Source organism: Amblyraja radiata, chromosome 9 (assembly GCF_010909765.2).
Source record: "Amblyraja radiata isolate CabotCenter1 chromosome 9, sAmbRad1.1.pri, whole genome shotgun sequence".
NCBI classification, from domain to species: domain Eukaryota; kingdom Metazoa; phylum Chordata; class Chondrichthyes; order Rajiformes; family Rajidae; genus Amblyraja; species Amblyraja radiata.
This window is the reverse complement of record NC_045964.1, coordinates 44440121-44463728: the sequence shown is the minus strand read 5'-3', so window position 1 is coordinate 44463728 and position 23608 is coordinate 44440121. Positions and strand designations below refer to the sequence as shown.

Genomic DNA, 23608 nt, shown 5'->3' with positions numbered 1-23608 from the left:
TGAAGATAATTTTTCCCCTCCAATTCAGATGCAACCTGTTCCTCTTGTACCAGCCCCACCAGCCCTAGGAGAAAGTCCAATGATTCATATGAAGCCCTCCCTGTGCACCAGTTCTTTAGCCATGTATTGAACTGCACTACCTTTCTATTCCTTGCTTCTCTAGCATATAGCACGCATGGTAGTTTGATATTTAGAATTTGCATCTAGTTATAATGTATTTGTTGGGACGTCCAGCACCAGATTGAACAATTATTTGTGCAATGCTTGTTCTGTTTTATATTAAATATTTTCTTTCAATGGAAAATTTGCAGATGATCCGGGTCAGGATATGCGCAGTACTTACATAAAGGAGCACTCTGACACTGTTCAAACAATTGGCAAAAAGCAAGAGCCAGTACATCTCCCGATAGAGACTAAACCAAATGAAAGTGGGCTTGCAAAAAGAAAAAATGTGTTGAAGAAGCAAAGAATAGAGGCTGGTTGGTATTTTTTTCTGTTTTTAAAAACACAGATTATGCAATTTCTGGGAAGTGTATTTTAACTGCAAATGTTCTTTGACAGTTTCGGCTTCGGCTGATAATCTTCCGATGAAGTCCGCTATCTACATTCCTTTGGATAATGCTCAGGCTTGTGGTCATGCTGAAAAGAAGGAAGCTGTGGCTGATGACAAAAGCCATGTGATCAGTAGTGGTATGCAGAAAAACATTTCCAAGAAACAGAGGAATGAATGTGATAAAGGTAATTTGTTGTTTATGCTTATTTGGAGACATTCAGTACTTTTTGTATGAAGTGTTTTTGATAGATGAATGCTCTAAAGTTTAGAACTGTACCTATTGGATTGTGTTAGCATTAAGATAATTGCTTATTATCTGGAGAAACCTGGCAGGTCAGACAGCATCTGTGGAGGAAATGGACAGGAGATGTTTCAGTCTGAAGAATAGTCCCAACCTGAAACATCTCCTGTCCATTCCTTCCACAGATGCTGCCTGATCCACTGAGTTCCTCCAGCACCTTCTGTCATTCAAGATTCAAGCATCTTCAGTTCCTTGTGTCTTCTCTTTGCTTGTTATCTGCTGATGGAACCAGTTATAAACTTATTAACGGTGATATTGTATGTTTAATAATTGAGTAATGTAATTAGCCCTGATATATTCCTTCCATGTGTCCTGTGTTCAGCATGTGTCCTGTTATCTTAGTGAGAATTAAAGGCTGTTTAGCTGTTATGTGCAAGTATGTTGGGCAGGCTAGAGTTTTATTACTTGTAGCATAAGAAGCTGAATGCATTGGTGATTTTATAGAGATGTGTAAAATCATGAGGGGCACGGACAGGCTGAATGCACAGTTTTTTTTCCCAAGGTTGGGGAATCAAGAACTGGAGGGCTTGGGATGAAGGAGAAAGAATTAATAGGAGCAACTTTTCCACACGGTGGTATGTATAACGAGCTGCCAAAGGAAGTAGTTGAGGCAGGCGCAATAACAACACTTGAGCAACTAAATGGATAGGAAAGGTTCAGAGAGATGTGGGTAAAACACAGGCAAATGGGACTAGCTTAGATGAGCATCTTGGACATATGGACAAATTAAGCTGAAGGGCCTGTTTCCCTGCTGTACGACTACGTACTTTGGATGGAGGCCTTAAGGCTACAAGTCGCATTTCCATTTTTATAATACCCAGCTTCAGCAGATGGAGTGTTTGTCTCCTGTATGCATGTAATATCATTAATATTTAGACAATAGACAGTAGGTTCAGGGATAGGCCATTTGGCCCTTCAAGCCAGCACCGCCATTCAATGTGATCATGGCTGATCATCCCCAATCAGTACCCAGTTCCTGCCTTCTCCCCATATCTCCTAACTCCGCTATCTTCAAGAGCAAGCAAGAAGACAGATTAGGCTTTATTTAGCAGCAAAGCTCTGGAATTACACAACATCTGGGTGTTTGCACAATCTGATTTAAATGGAAAATTATTAGTTTCCCCATGAGTGGGCCAGGTGTTGACTGGATGTAATGTGAACACTGATCCATTGCTGATCATGGTTCTGCCTGGACCCATCTAATATTGTTCATCGTTATATAAGACACAAAGTCTCACCAAACATGCTACTGAAGGCAATGAACTCTGACTGTTCACTTCATTCAGCAAGGCCTTTGGTAAAGTTCCGCATGGTAGGCTCCCCTGGAAGGTTAGATCGCCTGGGATCCAGGGGGAACTAGTTGAGTGGATAGAGAATTGGCTTCATGTAAGGAAGCGTAGGGTTATTGGAAGGTTGTTTGTTGGGCTAGAGACCTTTGACTCGTGGTGTGCCTCGGATTGTGTTTGTAGTTTATACCAACGATTTAGATGAGAATGTACAAGACATAACTCGTAAATTTCCAGATGACACTAAAGCGGTGGGATTAATGATAATGAAGATAATTATCCAATATGACAACAGGCTCTTGATCAGCTGCGCAAGTTGGTGGAGGAATGGCGGTGGAGTTTAATGCAGATAAGTGCAAGATGTCGCATTTAGGGAAGTCAATCCAGAGCATAACCTTTACAATGAATGTTAGGGCCCTGGAGAGTGTTGAGAACAGAAAGATCTCGGAGTACAGGTATATAATTCACTGAAAGTGGCATCTCAGGTAGATAGGATGGTCAAGAAGCCTTTTGGTACATTGGCCTTCATCGGTTAGAATATTGAGTATAGAAGTTGGGATGTTATGCAACAGTTGTACAACATGTTGGTGAGGCGGCATTTGGAGCATTGTGTTCAGTTTTAGTCATTCTGCTTTAGGAAAAATATTAAGCTAGAAAGAGTGCAGAGATGATTTGAAGGAATGCTAGGACTTAAAGCCCTGAGCTGTATGAAGAGGTTGAGTAGACTAGGACTTTATTTCTTGGAGCGCAGGAGGCTAGGGTAAATGCGCAGTCTTTTACCCATGGAGGGGAATCAAGAACCAGAAGACAAAACTTTAAGGTGAGAGGGGAAACATTTAATAGGATCCTGAGGGACAACTTTTTCTACACGGGTGTGGTGGGTATATGGAATGAGCTGGAAGAGGAGGTAGTTGAGGCAGGACAAGGTCATAATTGATAGGAGTAGAATTAGACTATTTGTCCCATCAAGTCTATTCCATCATTCAATCATGGCTGATCTATCTCTCCCTCCTAACCCCTATAACAACATTGAAAAAAAAAACACATTTGGACAGGTACATGATAGAAAGGTTTAGAGGAATATGAGGCAAATGCAGGCAGGTGGGACTCATCTCGATGGGGCATTTTAGTTGACATGGACGAGTTGGACCGAAGAGTCTGTTTCTGTGCTGTATGACTGCCTCTATAACTCATCCAAGCTTATGGATAATTTGCATTGATTATTGTCCTTTGTGCTGCTGTGATGTTGGATAGATAATCTTTGGTGAAAGAAATTGACATTAAGGTCACCAGATTCCTTGTTGTTGATCCCACCTATTGAACTGTCAATGAGCTTGACGGATGGGTCTGGACAAGGCAGGGTCTGTAGCTCCTGGTACAACTTGCTGTGTACCCGCCAGTGAATTACTTGCACAAAGTGCGTTGAGATGCAACTTGTATAATTAGTTTACTGTGAAATATTCCCTGACACATTTATTAATTTAACAAGTGGATTTTTCTGCATCAGTGGAGGAATCTAGTTGTGAAGAATGATTTTTTTTACTCTTCCGTGCTCAGTCCTAAAGTTGTTAATCTGGCTCTGGCTGTTGGCTTGCGGGTGAAAGCTGATCATGCTGACAATGAGTTGGCATTCTGTTGAGAAGTGCAGGACAGCTGTGCACTGCAGTGTGGGCGTACAGAATGTGCTGGAGATCTCTTAATTTCTGTTCCTGAATCTTGAAGTTGTTCTTGATTGCTCCGAGCTGAGGGGCAGTGCTCATTTCTCAGCTTTATGCCTGCTGCTGAAAGTCCATCAAATGTGACCACATTCTTTAACATGTGGCTACCAATTCACTGAAAAGGCAAATCTTTCACCTTCAATTTGTGTAAGCATTTAATTGTATGTTAAGTGAATTATTGCTAAATTATTTTCTGTTCATGTTTTTTTTTTCAACTGTTTCTAAAATTCTCCGATCATCTGGGTGTTTAGGAACCGAGCACAGTACCATAAATAATTATGTCTTGTGTTTTATAAACGGCAGCACGGTTGCTACAACTGCTGCCTCACAGTGCCAGAGACCCAGGTTCAATCCTGATCCGTGGGTGCTGTTTGTGTGGAGTTTGGACTCCTGTGGCCATGTGTGTTTACTCCAGGTGCTCTGATTTCCTCCCACATCCCAAAGACAAGTATTGGCCTCTGTAAATTGCCCGTAGGGAGTGGATATGAAGGAGGGACAACGTAGAGCTGGTGTAATGGTTCAGCGATGTTCGGCATAGGTTGGGTCGACAAACCTGTTTCCATGTTGTATATTTCAAAATCAATGTCAAAATATGTCAAAATGCACTAACAAGAGATGCATAATTATGTCATATCTCAAACTACTTTGTGGGGAAGGCCCATGGTATCTGGAGCCCAGGTCTTCTTGACTTGTAATCCATTCTGTTTCACCGAACTGTTGCAGCACTAAGCATGACAAAATCAATGTAACGATATTATCTTACTCTCATGCTTTCCAAATTTTGGTACTCTTGCGCATAATCTGTAGATTCTGATTCTTAGCTGTTTTGTGGAAGTATGTTGTTAAAGTTATATTACTTCCCCTGTATTTAATGAACTGAAAGTTAAATTTGATATTTTGCCTAGTGACCATTCACAAATGGTGTTGCTGAAATGAGTTTCCTGGTTATTTTTTGGCCTGGGTTACTTGTATATTTGGCTGTGTTGCAGATGTTAGGTACTAAGTTTATTGCCATGCTCAAAGATAAAATAAACATAATGCTGTTTGCTTACACAATTTTTGGGGGGTTCAGTGGTACATATTCAAACTTTCTATTTCACCCCAAAATATCACTTTTTAGCTCATTAGTAAAATGTTCATGAAAGGTTAGTAAATGGAAAAATTGTTTTTTCCCCCCAAAGCTGATCAGATACTCATCTGACTTTTTGGAAGTTAACAGTTAAATGATGCTTCAGTATATTTGGCTGTAATCCACAAATTCCAGAGGTAATTCCGGTTTCCTCTTGCATCCCTATTATTACATCTGTGCAGACAAGTTTGTCTCGTTTTGCACGTACATCAGTTTGTAAGGAAGTTAATGACAAAATGTGCTGCCAATTTAACCCGTCTGTTTACACTTCTACCGTTTTACCAGCAGACAGCAGGTGTACTTGTACAGTTATTATTGAAAATCCATGCCTGTCTGATTATATGCTCTTTCTGTCCCATTGATTGCACTTGTATTTTAATTGTTCCAAGGACAATTACAGACTGCCCTTTAGAATTTCAGCTGATTTCTGCTTCTAATGGGAATTGTGCATGCTGAATAACAGTGGTTTACATTTTGCTTGGGATTTTTTAAAATCTTGTTTTTACTAAATGCAATCACCTTGCAGGAATGTCCTGGATCAAAGACAAAAAATGTAATTAACTTACCACTCAGTAAAAACATGCTGGATGACATTCCAACGCTGTGACTGTTGTATGAATAAATAATTAATAGCTGTTTATTATAATGTTGTTCAGTAGAATGTATATTACAGTTTTAATTTCATGTGATCTCCCAGAAGAATACAATTTAATGTTTGCAGAGAAGGAAGTTAATCTGCTGAATAAATTTTTAATTGCGTGGTTCTGATTATATTACTTTCTTTCCAGAAAATGCAGATATAAAATTCAAAGATTTTCTCTCTTCTTTGAAAAATATGACATTCACTGAGGAGGAGGCAATCTATGTTGCAGAGATTCTGAAAGATAAGGCTATGCTAATTCAAGATATCTGGCAGAAAGTAAGTTGATTTTTTTAGTATAATAATTATGAAGTAAATAATCTTGCCAAACTTAATTCATCTACCAACAGAACTCAATCGAGTGTTTAAACCATACATAAAAACATTTTTTTTGTATTTTTTTGTATTTTGCTTGTATGTTTTTTTACACGTCAGGTGGATGCTGCTTTTTATTTAATAAGTGTCCAGGAAGATGGTTTACAGATCTACATGAGTGATCCCACAAATAAAGGTTTTTTTCTAAAGTGAAAGATTACAGAAATAAACTTCTGTAACCTTTCACTTAATAAAAAGCCTTTATTCTTGGGATGAGTTATGCTGCTGGTCTTCACCTTCTTTCAAGTGCATCTGTGGTGCATGATTTCCAATGCTGAACACAGTATGAAATTTATTACAGATCCTCCTTTACTTCTGTAAACCTGCATTCTACAATTCTGATTGCAGGAAATCCTTAAGGATTGTGTACCAAATTCTTGTCAGTATTAAGCTCTGTCCTAAAAGTATACTTCTGTCTATAAGTTATAGTTCACTTCTCCAGTCATTGGTTCACAATGAGTTTAAATAGCAGGGATTATCTTCATTCTTTGGATTGTATGTTCAAAAATTATTCCACAACTCATTTTGATTTAAATGACTTTGCTAATATTTAACAATGAAAATATTTGTAAGTACAATGAATAGTTGCAAAAGTGGCTTCCTTGAAGATTTAAAGACTTCATTTATTTTGAACGTTTTTATGTCATTTGTTCAGTCATGATTTTATTGTAAAAGCATTTATTTCATTGTGAAAGAATGAAGCACTCATCTAATATTATTCATGCTCTCCTCTAGCCTGGAGTTAAATGTGACCCAGTCCCCGGTTTACAACAGCAATTACAAGATAAAGAAAAGTTACTTAGAGCTATTCAAGATGAAGTTACGCTTGCAAATGACAAGTGCAAACAGTTAAACCAGGTAATACCTATTTTCATAAAATATCATTGCACTATGATTTATAAATGGTATTGCGACGGGCAAATTTGTTTTGATTAGATTAGTATTGTGAGACAAATGAAACTTTACGCTACTCGTAATTTACTTAACTTTATTTAAGCTTTAAGCAACTTATTTCTTTAATACATAAACTCAGAAACGTCTGGCAAACATGGCTGATTCCGCAGGCCTTTCCCGCCCGTAATCTCAGTACATGCGCACACTCTGGAAAAGCCCCCGCACATGCACACTCTCTAGAAGAGCCCCGCACATGCGCCCACTTCATTCTCCCCTCATATTTATAAGTTCAGACGGTCAGGAGGTTTAATATACGTCTTGATGACCGTCGCAGCACTGGAGCTTCAGGAGATAATGGTGTTTCAATAGCTGGTGGTACATATATTGCTTGGTCATCAACTTCACTCATATTGTTATTTAGATTTACAATTTTAGAATTTCTTATAGAAGTGTCCATAGGATGGGAGTGTTGGAAGTTCTCGATTAATGTTATCAAGAAGTGACGGAGCTGATGGAGAAGACGGACATGGTGCAAGGTCACGAAGTGAGACAGTTGACTGACGTCCATCCTGATACTTGATAGTTGCTTAAGAAGGGTTGACATCAGTCAGTTCAACTTCATCAACAAAAGGCTCATTCTTATTTGATCTGACATAACGACAAAGCAACACAGGCCCAGGGCTAGTCAACCATGATGGCAAAGAAGTACCACTAGAAGAACGCTGTTTGAAGTTAAAGAATCGCTCATGTGGAGTAGTATTGGTAGCAGTTGACAGTAGAGATCTGACGGAGTGTAATGCATCTGGTAGAACACAATCCCACTGCTGATCTGGTCTTCATTTGACTTTAAAGCCAGTTTCACTGCTTTCCAAATGATTCCGTTATATCTCTCAACCTGACCAGTTCCAATAGGATGATATGGTGTTGTTTTACTTGTTGCAATTCCTCTATTAGAAAGGTAGTCTTTTAAATCTTTTCACATGAATGACGTGCCCCTATCAGAATGTACGTAACTTGGAAATCCACAGAATGAAAACAGTTGATCTATTTTTGGGATAGTATTTGAGCAGTGAGTTTGTAAGAACTACTGTGCAAGATTTTGAATTCCAATAATTATAACTTGTGCTCTTGCTGCTTTTCACCAGCATTTTGAGGAAATACAGTGATATAATTGACAGTACCAGGACAGATTTTTCTTTTAACTGTGATTTTGGTAATCTAGGATTTGGTGGCAGAAAAACAGAAAGCTAATGTGGTTGAGTCCAAACTAAGGGAGCAACGCAGTGCACTTGAAAAGGAACTGGGAGCTCTGCAAAATAAGCTGCAGGTCAGCTACCAAGATCATGTGAATGAAACACAGATGCAGGTAAGTTAAAATTATCTAATTATTCTCATTTAGAATCTCTAACAAATTGGTCTTGCAAATAAAGTGAATCTGAGTTTCTTACAAAAACTAAATATTTGGTTTAGATTTATTATTGTCACATGTACTGAGGTAGAGTGAAAAGTTTTGCTATCCAGACAGATCATATACCATTCAGATACAATTAGATCAAATTCAAGTGCAATAGATAGACTAAAGGGGAAGATACAGAGTGCAGAATATAGTTCTCAGAATTGCAGTGTAGCAGTTCCTTACACAAAGTCCAATGTCCTCAACAGGGTGGAGGTAAATCGAACTGTACCCTAACATATGAAAGGACCATTCAGAAACCTGATAAGAGGGGAAAAAGCGGTTCCCGAGGCTAGCGATGTGCCCTTTCAAGCTTCTGCACCTTCTGCCAGACGGGGGAATTGAGAAGAAGGGATGATTGGGGTGTAACAAGTCTTTGATTATGTTGACTTATTTTCCGAGGCAGTGTGGTGTGATGGAGTCGATGCCACAGAATGTAGTTGAGGCCAGTTCATTGGCTATATTTAAGAGGGAGTTAGATGTGGCCCTTGTGGCTAAAGGGATCAGGGGGTATGGAGAGAAGGCAGGTACAGGATACTGAGTTGGATGATCAGCCATGATCATATTGAATGGTGGTGCAGGCTTGAAGGGCCAAATGGCCTACTCCTGCACCTATTTTCTATGTTTAGACCATGTTCTTCAATTTTGGTGGCTAATCTTATTGTGCAATCTCAACATGACCCTATCTGTAAATTTGCAATGATTCATTATTTCTACAATTGTCACTGAAAAAATGTTTCATTCAGTTTCGCCAGCTTCAAGAACAAACAGATGCATTGAAACAGGAAAATAGAATCCTGAGGGATGCTGTAAGCAAAGCACCCAGTCAGCTGGAGAGCAAGTGAGTATCCTGAATCTTGGAACTTGTATGGTAAATACAAATTATTAGTTAAATACTATGTTGTTGTTTATCTCCCTAATAGCAACAGTGCCAAAGTGATTCAAACCCATGATTGTAATAGACCCTGGGCCACAATATCCAGAACAGCCTTTCTTCCAGAAGATTTATGTGGAAACAGTGTGGCTTCTGTCCATCTGTGGCGTTGTGTAGGGGGAGGTGGGAGGAAAACAAATGCCAGGAATAAAAGTGATAACTGTTCTCTGCATTCATTGACCTAACCAAGGTGCTTGATTCCTTAAATTGTCATGCTCTGTCGATCAATACTCCAATGCCTTGGGTATCTGTTGAAGTTTGTCATTGTGCTAAAATTCTACACAGTGATATAGTAGCCATTGTTCTTAAATATAAGGACCCAACAGGCTTGTATGCATGCTTCTACCTTGTTCACTGTCCACCCCATCCTGAAGCCCGAACATCCACCTCGCTCTGCACAGGCATTGCAAGTAACACTAGATCTCTGCTAAGGGGGCTTGACCATGGCATGCAAGGGCAATGCAGAGTGAGCCACAGTTATCCTTTGTGATGCGTTCTGGCTTACGACTGAGATCGAAAAGTCTCCCATCTATGGATGCCGATGCTTAAATTTGTCCTCGTACCAATATATTGACATTGGTAACATGGAGGAGTATGCTGTTGATTGCTGTAAGTGGCTCTGTCTTGTCCAACAAGGCACATATTTTGAGGCCCATTGACCTGTTGCTGAGGTGGAATGATGGGATAAGGGAACAGCCTGGGACTTCAATGCAATTACATTATGCAGCACCATACCACTACAAATAGTAGACATTATATGCTTAGAATCCTCTTTCGTATGAAGATGCATCAGACCTAATGGATATTATCATCCAGATCAACAGATCATTCATCATAAAATATTGCTCGTTTCTTCTTTAAAATGTCATTCCAACTAGCTAAAAATGCAATTTGGGTTTGTACAGTGCTGCATAAATTTATTTCTAAATGTTATATGCAGGCAATCTACAGAACTAAACAAATTGCGCCAAGACTATGCTAGATTAATGAATGAATTTACAGAGAAAACAAATCGCCTTCAGCAGGAAGAGCTGCAGAAAAAAAACTTGGAAGTTTCCTATGAGCAGACAGTTCAACAACTCAAGGTATAATAGTCCAACATATTAATAGGAAAATTGAATAAGAATTTGTTAGGGTGGACTTGCTAAAATATTCCCTGGTGCTTTGTACTTTCAACATTGTGTATTTGGGTAACATACGTCTGTAAACTGCAACAAAAACATGTTTTAACGCTCATGTTTATCTTGTTCTGACCCTAATGATATTAATTGAATTCTGCCTGTTTTTTTAATTATCTGTAAACATTCTAAATTCATATCTTTTGATCTCATCTGATGAATGTTTCTTACTTTTTTTTAGTTCAGTTAAATCAATTTTGTCCTTTGCATTTTTGAGTTTTATGTTAAATCCCATGTGGCAAGATGACCAGATGCTATAGTTAATAAAGGTTCCAGTTTGCCTCAACATTTTTATAGGAATCTTCTTCAGTAGCACCCTTAAATTGGCTCTTGTGTTAGATGTATAAATCTTATTTGTCTTAATGGTATCATCCCATGTTGAGTATCTCATTAAATCTCTGCTTAATCTGAATGTATAAAGCTTGGATCTCTCTACAGAAGTGTCTTCAAAGGACACCATGAATTAAATACTCTTTGAAAGAGCTGTCACATTTTCCTACCCTTTCCATGTCCATTTTTAAATGTTCTTACCTTTTTTATGGTGCTGGTTACAAATTTTAGTGATCCTCTATTCTACCTAATAATTTATTAAAGATACTGATTTATTTCCTTCCATACATGGCCCAATTAAATGTACTTCCCTGTACACTGAAAAGAATAAAGCTATTTTGCGCCCCAAATGACATATCGCCTAATGCTCATTCTTGTTTTATGGAATGAGATGAATATCATGAGATATATGTCACAATAGGTCCACAGAAGATGCGATCTCACTGGCTCTCCACTCCACACTGGACAATAAAAACACTTACGTCAGGCTGTTGTTTATAGACTACAGCTCGGTGTTCCATACCATCATCCCCTCCAAGCTGGTTACGAAACTCACGGAACTGGGTCTCTGCGCATCCCTCTGCAATTAGATCCTCGACTTCCTCATCCACAGACCACAGTCTGTTCGAATTGGCCAAAACACTTCATCCTTAGTGATAATTAGTACGGGAGAACCTCAAAGCTGCATGCTCAGCCCCCTGCTCTATTCACTCTATACTCATGACTGTGTAGCCGGACATAGTGCGAACTCCATTTTCAAGTTCGCTGACGACACCACCGTTGTGGGACGAATTACAGATAGTGATGAGTCAGAGTATAGAAGTGAGATCGACCGACTGATCATATGGTGCCAGCACAACAACCTGGCTCTCAATATCAGCAAAACCAAAGTTGGACTTTGGAAGAGGAAGGTTGAGGACCCACAATCCTGTTTACATCAGTGGGACGATGGTGGCAAAAACTTCAAATTCCTGGGCGTGCATATTTCCGGCGATCTTTCCTGGACACAGCACACTGATGCAATCATAAAGAAATCACATCAGCGCCTCTACTTCCTGAGAAGATTACTGAGATTCAGTATGTCAAAGAGGATTCTCTTGAACTTCTACAGGTGCACAGTAGAGAGCATACTGACTGGTTGCATCGTGGTCTGGTTCGGCCACTTGAACGTGCAGGAGCGGAAAAGACTGCTCAAAGTTGTAAATTCTGCTCAGGCCATCACCGGCTCTGACCTCCCCACTATCAAAAGGATCTATCGTAGTCGCTTCCTCAAAGACAGCCAACATCACCAAAGACCCACACCATCCTGGCTTCACACTTATCTCGCCACTACCATCGGGAAGAAGGCACAGGAGCCTGAGAACTGTAATGTTCAGGAACAACTTCTTCCATGCAGCCATCAGGCTATTAAACGCTACAACCTCATAAACTATGAACTACAATAGATTATTATTATCATTATTATTATTGCACTGTTATTGTTCTTTTTTCTGATTTTCTTTGTTATATCATTATGATTAAATATTCTGTTGTGCTGCAGCAAGTAAGAATTTTATTGTTCTATCTGGGACATATGACAATAAAACATATGGTGACATAATAGTGACAATAAAACACTATTGACTCTTGACTTGAGAAATATATATAAACTAAAGGGCCTGTCCCACTTACATGTCCTTGGCATGCTAATTACGCGACGGTCCCGCGAAGGTAGCGTGCGACGTCACCCGCACAGCCGTCTGGAGCGGGTGACGTCATTTGAAGATGGACACAAAATGCTGGAGTAACTCAGCGGGACTGGCAGCATCTCTGGAGAGAAGGAATGGATGACGTTTCGTGTCGAGACTCTTCTTCAGTCTGAAAGAAGGGTCTTGACACGAAACGTCACCCATTGCTTCTCTCCAGAGATGCTGCTGGTCCCGGTGAGTTACTCCAGCATTTTGTGTCTATCTTCAATTTTCTTGGCCCGCTCCGGGAGTAGTTGTGGGGGCGGATCTGAACCACTACGGCCATGAGCCCCAGGCCGAACTCGGTGATCGTTTGCCTGCTTTAGCTGCTGTTGGAGTTGAGACGTTGCGTCGCGCCAGGGTCTTGGGCCTGTCCCACTTTGGCCGTCAGTTACGCGACAGGCCGTTGGCGCGCAAAGGTTTCGTTCGCTACAAATATTCGGAGCCCTGCGCGATGTCGCGCACAACTACATACCCCTCCACGCTTCTCGGTGGGACCGGCCCCGCGCGGCCCGATGCCCGTGCTCCTCAATGCGACGACGCGGTCGCGTAATTTGCGTGCCAAGGACACGTAAGTTGGACAGGCCCTTAACAGTTTAGCTTTGAATTGGGATGTGTAATTTGAACTGGACATTTTTCAATTATTTATGGACTATAATATTTTTTTGTGCCAGGAAACTGAACATTTGCATTTATTGTGCACAACCTTAAACAGGCTTTTAGATTATATATTCTGTTTGCATCTGAAAATAAGCTGTATTAATTCATATTGTTTTTCTCAAAGACCAAGCTGCAGGAAGAAGAAAGAAGGAAGGAAGAAGTACAAAAATATCTCAGGAACATAACTGCAGAGCATGAGAAAAGACTAACAGAAATTCAGAATGCAAAACAAGGTATTTGTTTGCTGCGACAGATCGGCCCGAAACGTTGCCTATTCCCGTTGCTCCATAGATGCTGCCGCACCCGCTGGGTTTCTCCAGCATTTTTGGCTACCTTCGATTTTCCAGCATCTGCAGTTCCTTCTTGAACGATCTATATTAATCCTTTGACTATTGGAAGCTGCTATCTCTTTCAAGTTTTATTGTGCCCTGTGCTGGTTGTCTGGAACCAAGTAATAATGCTATAAAATATCTATTCACATGAATGTCTCAATAAACATTAATTCCGAAGTGGACTTGAATACCATTTGATGTCTAATATCTGGCAATTGTTGGGATGTGAGTCCATAAACTGCTGACATCTCTACACATGGTCTGTCAGCAATCACAAGCCTTTGTGTTATTTGGTACATAGTTCCTGGACTGTGGACTATTCTGTTCCATAGAAACATAGAAAATAGGTGCAGGAGTAGGCCATTCGGCCCTTTGAGCCAGCACCGCCATTCAATATGATCATGGCTGATCATCCAAAATCAGTTCCCCGTTCTAGATTTTCCTCCATATACCTTGATTCCCTTAGCCCTAAGAGCTAAATCTAACTCTTGAAACGATGGAAATATAAAAAGAAGCAATTGGCAGACACGTGAAATAAAATGAGAGAATAGTGGAAACTGGGCAGGGCAAGAGACACCTGTGGAATGAGAAATGTTGTTAACATTTCAGAACTGAATTTTGGACTTGGACTTTTTTTGAGGGGGTTAAGTGCAGGAATTCCATCTCAATTCATTGCTTCGAAATCGGTAAACATTTTTTATTGTGCAGCTGATCCCCTTGGTGTTTCAAGAGATTGTTTGGGTATTGGGAAACTCGTGTTTATTGTCAATGTCGTTTTGTATCTCCGACCACTGCTATAACTTTGAATTGTTTATGTCATTGGAGCAAAAGGAATGCATTTGTCAACTGGTATACTTAAGTTGAAAAGCATATGTTTAGCTGCAGAGAAATTAAACTGGGGATCCAGTGAAATGGTATGATAATGTTGTAAACCCGAATAGACTGTTTAAGATAGGGCTCTTGCACAAGTCTTTTAATTTATTAATTATACTTGCTTTTGTATCTTTATTGTAGATTTACAAAATAAATTTAGGGTTGTTGAAAATGAAATTGGCAACAAAAGCGAAGAGGTGCAGAGTTTGCACAGTAAGCTCACTGATACCATGCTATCCAAACAACAGCTAGAACAAAAGATGGTGCAGCTGGTAAACGCAGAACAAAAGCGAGCTAATGCAGATGATGCTCTGAAGATTCAACTGCAGGTATGACAAAACTATATATTTTCTCCTTGTTTTATTTTTTTTAAATGTTCCCCTAGTCTGCTTCTTTGTCTGAAACACTCTCGACCAAAAAGTATATAAAGTAGAACAAATGTAACTTTTTCTTACCATTTTCTCAGCTGATTGGTTCTTACCTGGTCATCTTTAGCCCAAAATATTTTTTTAAATGTCAAGTCGATGTAATGGTGACATTTTTTAAAAGAAAAACTGTATTTAAAAAAACAAAAAAAAAAACCAAGTCATTAATGTAATAGTGAAAACACTTGTTTGGACCTGAGGTGGTGAAACATCGAACATAAATAAATAGTGCATAGATCAGTGCAGGAACGGGCTCCTCAGCCCACAATGCCTGTGAAGAACACGATGCCAGGTTAATCACTAATCGCCTCTGCCTACCATGATCTGTATTCTTAGCCGCGCTCCCCCTTCCCCAAACGTTCCCTGCATATCCATGGGTCCATCTGAAAAACTTTTTAAATTCCACGATCCTACCTGCTTCCACCACCATCCTTAGCAGTGCATTCTAGGCATATTGATATGGAATAATTTTGTTTAAAGTGATGTGCTAGTCTTTGAAAAGGAGAACTGGAAGAGCAAGAAGGTCAGAAGGTTGTTTTGGTCAGGAATAGTCTGCTATGAGGAAGTAACACTTTCCAATCTATTACCTCACCCTCCAACACATATACATAAATGTACAATGCCAGCAACTTTTATCCCTAGGTTTCATTCCATAATTCCATAATCCCTAGGTTTCATTTCCCCTCCCGTTTCCTCTTGTGCTGTGTACTGTTACAAGCTCAGTATTCTGTCACTGTGCTAATATACAGCTAATTCTTTAACGTACAGGTCCGAGACACCGGCCCGCAAAGTCAGCCGGATATCGGGCTGAATATACCGGCTCCTGCCGGACCAGAGCTCTGGAGTCCTGGCCGCAGGTGGCAGATTCGTTTTGCCAATTGGCACCGCAGTCCTGATGAGGACCGGATCGACTGACTCACGCAGCCAATATGCCACATTTTCAGGGGGACTCCCGGGGTAGGGGGCTTGCTGGAAATCGGTGGTTGACCTGTATAATGTCACTGTGGTTAACGTTTTACTTTGGGGAAAATTGAGAGAAAAATGAAGAGCACTCTGTCAATGAGAATGTATAGTAAAGGTTTGTCTTTCGATTTACATAGAATATTCATTTGGAAGAACTTTGAACCATGTGGATCATTTATCAAATTTTTTGTAGTTGATTCAGGAATCAAAGTTGTCTTAAGTGTATTCTCCATTTAAATAGCATTATTGCCATAAATTCCTAACATTGAACAGTCTATTTCCATTAAGAAAAATGCAATCATCTTCCCCCTGACTATATTTAACAAATATATTTGATCTTGATTTTCTGTTTATTACTTATACTCTGAGGAAAGAACACTTGGATCAGAATTTTTTGGATGCAACTAAAACGTAGGAGGAGCCCTGTATCTTAATGAAAACAATAAAAGTGAAGAAATATATTTGTTATTGGAAGAGACAGCATAATTTTCACATTTGGGCAAGGGCATCTAAATGACTGAATTGTTTTCATAATTGATTTTTTTTCTTTTTTTGTAATATATTCCTTTGTTTTCTGTATGCTTAAATTAAAAGGATCTGTTGGAACAGAAACAAATCATGAATGCGCAGATCCAAAATCTTCATGCTCAACTGGCAACTCAGGTATAAATTGTTTGAAAAGGCATAAATCTCAATTTGTCAATATCAAAAAGTGAATAATTCTAACTTTGAATTAAATAATTTGTAGAGAACGAGTAACTATTTTATTGCCCGGTAGCAAAGTTACTCTTTAATTTACTGAGCTATCCAATTTCAGCATTTACTCAGTATGCCTGGGGCATAAAAAATCTAGGTCTACTTTGTGGAACCATACACCACAGGAAGCTGCTATTTGCCCAGTGGTCTTGATCAAAGATCATAGAGCGGAGCAAGATGGTCCACTCCTGCAAAATCCAATGGACTAACGTGTAGTATGGAACGGGGCGGGACATCCGACCTGACTTCCGTGGAATGTGTAATCAGCAAAGATCATAGAGCAGAATCGGGTCGGGTTGGTTTCGTTATTTGAAAATAGAAATGAGGAAAACTATCTCAAGGGAATGATTTGGTATGGTAATTGAAACGTTTCTGAAATACTAACTTAGAATGGAATCGGAGCATATGACCATTGTCTTTTTTGAGGAGGACGGGTGAGAGTTTTGGCTTACAGCCTAGGATGGAATTAATTTTAGCAAATGTTTGCATGCTGTCAGAGCAATATTTCAATGGCCTGCATTAGCTGCAATTCGAACATTAAAAATGGCATGAAGGAGAGGGCGATGCTTAGGAAGGAACTCCAGATGCTGGTTTAAACTGAAGATAGACACAGAATGCTGCAGAGATAGACACAGAATGCTGCAGTAACTCAGCGGGACAGGCAGCATCTCTGGAGAGAAGGAATGGGTGATGTTTCGGGTCGAGACCCTTCTTCAGGCTGAAAGTCCCATTCCCGTGATTTTCAGTCTGAAGAAGGGTCTCGACCCGAAACGTCACCCATTCAAGAAACTGCATCAAGAAACATCGGGTTATAATTTGATTTTAGACTCCCAATACGATCCATTAGGAACCGCGACAGTTCTGCGTGCGGCATGCATGTGGGCAAATGAAATGCATCAGTCTTTAGCGATTCAGAACTGTGTTCTGCATTGCAACGATTTCATACATATTGAGATAGGAGCTGAAGCTAGCGTCTGCAGTTTTAGAGCACGGCACAATTATAGGTAATCGAAAGAAAAATAATTAACTTTATCTAACACCTGGGTGAGAAGGGTCTCGACCCGAAACGTCACCCATTCATTCTCTCCAGAGATGCTGCCTGGCCCAAACCGCTGAGTTACTCCAGCTTTTTGTGTCTCTTCAGTGTAAACCAAAGATCATACAGTGGAGCAAGATAGTCCACTCCAAAGATCATAGAGCGGACGCCATGACCAAAGATCATAGATTGGAGCGGAGACGGAAGCTGGTTACAGAAATGGCACTGAGGATTACCCATGACCTACTACGGTTTTTTTCGACAAGTGGACTATCTTGCTCAGCTCTATGATCTTTAGTCTTGATTTCAAGACTGGCTGCAAAATGGCTACGTGTGCATGTTGGAGGAGTACAATAATTCGATTGCCTTTTTGTGGATAGGAGGCAGTTTTTTTTAAACTACCTAATATTAATATGTGACAATAATATACCAGTATGAAAAGCTTGATTAGAATAGTTTGCCATAGTTTATTGATAACTCTTGTGTCCTTTAGGCCATAGTAAAGGCTGTGGGTAAGCATGGACATTTATGCACTCCATTTTCCTGTGTATTTTTTCTTATCCTGTGGAGAATTTAAAGTTTCTAATATGCTTGAAGAATGAAGGTTTCTAAATTAAGTATCTTTCTTCATTTTGTCTGTTTTTCTCCGTAGGCTTCTGCAGCTAGTGTCGTTGAAGAGTTGCAGAAGAAGTAAGTCAAGGTTTATTAATGCTGATGAGTGTTGTCAATCTTGTACCTGTTGAGAGAAAATACCGGCTCTACAATTATAACTGAGCCTGCTACTGATTGCAGGCTAGTTCATTGGACACCAAATGTGCAGGGTCGATAAACTCTGGAATTGCATCCACATCTGGGTACATTACAAATCTCTCTATTAATGTGGCTGAGGCACAATTGACCTCTTATCCACATCAAAATGTAATTTATGATCATATGTGCAAACTGCAGAATTTTTAAAATGTGGGATCTGTTCCAGTACACTTTGCTTAATACAGCTCCCACATTATAATTTATCCCCCTCGCCCCCCCTCCACCCCCCACCCCCCAAATCACCATTTGATTTTCACAAGAACAACTTGTCAATTATGAATCAAGATGGTCAGCAAATTAATAAAATCTATCATTTTCAAATTGAAGAGTCAGGACAATTACTAGAAATTCTATTTTTTATTAATTACCATCTTTTTTTCCAAAGTAAAAGAGTAATGTGCAATGCCCACCATAATGTTTGGGACAAAGACTCATCATTTATTTATTTGCTTCTGTACTCCACAATTTGAGATTAGTAATAGAAAAAATCACATGTGGCTAATGTGCACATTGCCAGATTTTAATAAAGGCCATTTTTATACATTTTGGTTTCACCATGTAGAAATTACAGCAGTGTTTATACATAGTCCCACCATTTCAGGGCACCATAATGTTTGGGACACACAATGTCATGTAAATGAAAGTAATCATGTTTAGTATTTTGTTGCATATCCTTTGCATGCAATGACTGCTTGAAGTTTGCGATTCATGGACATCACCAGTTGCTGGGTGTCTTCTCTGGTGATGCTCTGCCAGGCCTGTATTGCAGCTATCTTTAGCTTATGCTTGTTTTGGGGGGCTAGTCCCTTTCAGTTTTCTCTTTAGCATTTAAAGGCATGCTCAATTGGGTTAACATCGGGTGATTGACTTGGCCACTCAAGAATTGACCATTTTTAAGCTTTGGAAAAACTCCAAAGGAGTTTTAGCAGTATGTTTTAGCAGTATGTTTGGGATCATTGTCTTGCTGTAGAATGAACCGCCGGCCAATGTTTTGAGGCACTTGTTTGAACTTGAGCAGATAGGATGGGTCTATACACTTCAGAATTTATTATGCTACCATCAGCAGTTGTATCATCAATGAAGATAAGTGAGCCAGTACACTCAGCAGCCATACATGCCCAGGCCATAACACCCCCACCACTATGTTTCACAGATGAAGTTGTATGCTTTGGATCTTGGGCAATTCCTTCTCTCCTTTATACTTTGCTCTTGCCATCACTCTGATATAAGTTAATCTTCGTCTCATATGTCCACAAGACCTTTTTCCAGAACTGTGGTTGCTCTTTTAAGTACTTTTTGGCAAACTGTAACTTGGCCATCCTATTTTTGCGCCAAACCAGTGGTTTGCATCTTGCAGTGTAGCCTCTGTATTTCTGTTCATGAAGTCTTCTGTGGACAGTGGTCATTGACAAATCCACACCTGACTCCTGAAGAGTGTTTCTGATCTGTCGGACAGGTGTTTGCGGATTTTTCTTTATTTATAGAGAGAATTCTTCTGTCATCAGCTGTGGTGGTCTTTCTTGGCCTGCCAGTCCCTTTGCGATTAGTAAGCTCACTTTCCTCTTAATGATGTTCCATACAGTTGATTTTGGTAAGCCTCAGGTTTGGCTGATGTCTCTAACAGTTTTATTCTTGTTGCTCTGTCTCATAATGGCTTCTTTAACTTTCATTGGCACAACTTTGGTCCTCATGTTGATAATAATAATAATAATAATAATAATAATAATAAACTTTATTTATAAAGCGCTTTAAACAACCGCAGTTGCCACAAAGTGCTGTACATGAGAACTCATGGACAAAAAGTTATTACAAACCATTAAAAAACGTAAAACGAAGGACTAAAAACAGTAAAAATTAAAAGACATTAAAAGCACTAAGAACAGGAGCAATGTCTCAGCCAGTGTCGAAAGCCAGAGAATAAAAATGAGTTTTTAGGGAGGATTTGAAGATGGACAGTGAGGGGGCCTGTCTGATGTGCAACGGCAAGGTGTTCCAAAGTGCCGGAGCAGCAACAGAAATGGCTCTATCCCCTCTGAGCTTCCGGTTAGACCGTGGTACCTCAAGGAGCAGCTGATCAGCTGACCTGAGGCACCGGGCAGGCGCATATAGGTGGAGCAGCTCAGAGAGGTAAGGCGGGGCGAGCCTATTCAACTATTTGAAAACAAATAAAAGAATTTTAAAATGAACTCGAAAGTGCACTGGGAGCCAGTGAAGGGAGGCCAAAATTGGCGTAATGTGCTCCCTCTTTCGAGTTCCGGTCAAAAGGCGAGCGGCAGCATTTTGAACCAGCTGGAGACGAGCCAATGAAGCTCGTGCGACTCCAGAGTAGAGCGTTACAGTAATCCAGCCTAGATGTAATAAAGGCATGGATTACTGTTTCAAAATGCTGCCGCTCGAGGATGGGCTTCACCTTTGCCAGCTTCCTGAGGTGAAAGAAGCTGGACTTAACCACCGCGCCTATTTGTTTATCTAGTTTAAAATCACCGTCCATCCTAAAACCCAGGTTTAAAACTGTTGGCTTTACGGACAATGCCAGTGGACCCAAGTCAACAAAGGGAGGTTCACGGCAGCCATTGGGGCCAAACAAAATCACCTCTGTCTTTTTTTCATTAAGTCCCAGTAAGTTTAAGGCCATCCAGGACTTAATGTCCTCAAGACAAGACAGAAGTGATTTTAGAGAATAGTCGTCTTCTTTCCTGAGTGGCATATATAACTGGCTATCATCTGCGTAAAAGTGAAAGGAGATGCCATGCCTTCTTAAAATTGATCCCAGAGGAAGTAGGTATAGAGAGAAGAGCAGGGGCCCTAAAATTGAGCCCTGTGGAACCCCATATGCCAAGGGAGTGGAGGAGGATTCAAAGCCAGCAAGGCTTACACGCATGGTTCTGTCTGCCAGATAGGACCTGAACCATCCCAGGGCACTGCCACAAATGCCCACTTGGTGCTGTAATCGGGAAATTAAAATTCCATGGTCCACTGTATCGAAGGCGGCAGATAGGTTGATAAACAGCAATAAAAGTTTCCAAAGGTGATGGAAAGACTGGAGGAGGACTATTTGCTGACATCTCTCTTACACCTGGATTAAGGAGGCAATTATACACACCTGAGCAATTACAAACACCTGTGAAGCCATATGTCCCAAACATTATGGTGCCCTGAAATGGGGGGGGGGGGGAGAAGGGACGGGACGGACCGACTATGTATAAACACAGCTGTAATTTCTACATTGTGAAACCAAAATGTATAAAAATACCCTTGAATAAAATCTGACAATGTGCACTTTAACCACATGTGATTTTTTTCTATTACAAATCTCAAATTGTGGAGTACAGAGGCAAAGAAATAATGATGGGTCTTTGTCCCAAACATTATGGAGGGCAGTGTAAGTCCCTTTTGGCCTTTCAAAACCAAAGTGATTTCTAATTTGCTCCAAGATGGAGGCTTCACATTTTGGGTTCTTGTTCAGAGATTTCCTTTTAAAAAAAAAAAAAATAAATAAAAAATTGCTGTTGTAAACTTTGCACATCCAACAAGACGGAGAGGGTTGTTCGGTCTTGCAGCATCAAACTAAAATGGGCGTGGGAACAGAAAATTCATCAATCTCTGAATAAGTTTGGTCACTTAATTTAAGTGAGACGATCAAGGAAACTTGGAGCTACAGATCTGACTAATGCAATTTCTTTCAATTTAAAGGGTGTTAGAAAAAGAGAGACAGATGAAGTTAATGGAAGAATCCTTACATCTTCGTGCAACGAGACAAGATCAGGATATAAAAGTAAAAAAACTATTTTTTAAACTAGACTAGATTTCCTAGTATTTAATTCCTAATTGTTGGAATTTTTTGCAAACCTATTTCATTGGCGTTGCCAAAAATGAAACTATTTATGTAATCATGACATTTTGCATTCAAAGTATTAAAACTTAATATTGCATTTTTACATTCCTTTGTTTTAAAAAAAGATAATGTAAAAAGATAGATTACTGAGTTTTTCGTAATTTTTAAAAAAACCTTTTGCTTTTCACTTGGCATCACAAACTTTCAATTAATCACCTTGGTCATCAGCAAAGTTGGCATGGAGAATTCTTATTATTTTTAAACTGTCATCATTTTAAACATATCAGCAATTATCAATAACACAAGTGTCATGTTTGTGAAAAATAAGTTGGGATTCTAATATTCGGTATTATCTGAACACAAACTTAAAATAATCATGTGCGGATCAGCCAGGGGACAGTGTTCAATCTTGTCTCAAGAGTCAAGAGAGTTTATTATCATGTGTCCCAGATAGGACAATGACATTCTTGCTTGCTGCAGCACAATAGGCTGTTACAGTTCAGAGTCTGCGATAGATTCCTTCGATGGTGGGGAGGTCAGAGCCGATGATGGACTGGGCAACTTTCTGCATCCTTTTCCGCTCCTGATCGCTCAAGTTGCCGAACCAAGCCACGATGCAACCAGTCAGAATGCTCTCTACTGTGCACCTGTAGAAGTTCGAGTGAGTCCTCTTTGACATACCGACTCTCCGTAGTCTTCTCAGGAAGTTGAGGCGCTGATGTGCTTTCTTTATAATTGCATCAGTGTGCTGGGACCAGGAAAGATCTTCGGAAATGTGCACGCCCAGGAATTAGAAGTTCTTGACCCCTTCCACCATTGTCCTGTTGATATACACGGGATTGTGCGTCCCTATCCTACTCCTTCCAAAGTCCACAATCAGTTCCTTGGTTTTGCTGGTGTTGAGAGCCAGGTTTTTGTGCTGGCACCATTTGATCAATCGGTCGATCTCACTTCTATACTCTGACTCGTCAGTGATTCGTCCCAAAACAGTGGTGTCGTCGCTGAACTTGATGATGGAGTTCGCACTATGTCCGGCTACACTGTCATAAGTATAGAGTGAGTAAAGCAGAGGGCTGAGCACGCAGCCTTGTGGTACTCCCATGCTGATTGTAATCGAGGACGACACATTTCCACCATTACGGACAGATTGTGGTCAGTGGGTGAGGAAGTCGAGGATCCAATTGCAGAGCAATGCGCAGAGACCCAGATCTAAGAGCTTGGTAACCAGCTTGGAGGGGATGATTGTATTAAATTCCGAGTTGTAGTCAATGAATAACAGCCTGACATATGAGTTTTTGTTGTCCAAGTGGTCCAGAGCGGAGTGGAGAGCCAGTGAGATCGCATCCATCTGTTATAGCAGTAAGCGAACTGCAGTGGGTCGAGGTTCTTGTCGAGGTAGT

At 40.1% G+C, this 23608-nt stretch overlaps 1 protein-coding gene across 13 annotated transcripts in view; it reads left to right on the top strand.

Moving 5' to 3' along the window:
* Nucleotides 1-23608, top strand: part of ktn1 (kinectin 1) — a 103646-nt gene that overhangs the window by 26603 nt on the left and 53435 nt on the right. For 12 of the 13 annotated variants that reach the window (XM_033027230.1, XM_033027228.1, XM_033027234.1 and 9 more), the window contains 12 exons: nucleotides 312-479; nucleotides 562-738; nucleotides 5776-5906; nucleotides 6738-6860; nucleotides 8119-8262; nucleotides 9096-9190; nucleotides 10224-10368; nucleotides 13303-13411; nucleotides 14525-14712; nucleotides 16366-16434; nucleotides 18216-18253; nucleotides 22067-22148. In XM_033027230.1, coding sequence (XP_032883121.1) covers nucleotides 312-479; nucleotides 562-738; nucleotides 5776-5906; nucleotides 6738-6860; nucleotides 8119-8262; nucleotides 9096-9190; nucleotides 10224-10368; nucleotides 13303-13411; nucleotides 14525-14712; nucleotides 16366-16434; nucleotides 18216-18253; nucleotides 22067-22148 — 1469 coding nt within the window. The remainder of the gene's footprint in view (nucleotides 1-311; nucleotides 480-561; nucleotides 739-5775; nucleotides 5907-6737; nucleotides 6861-8118; nucleotides 8263-9095; nucleotides 9191-10223; nucleotides 10369-13302; nucleotides 13412-14524; nucleotides 14713-16365; nucleotides 16435-18215; nucleotides 18254-22066; nucleotides 22149-23608) is intronic. The other variant, XM_033027225.1, reaches the window with a different exon arrangement.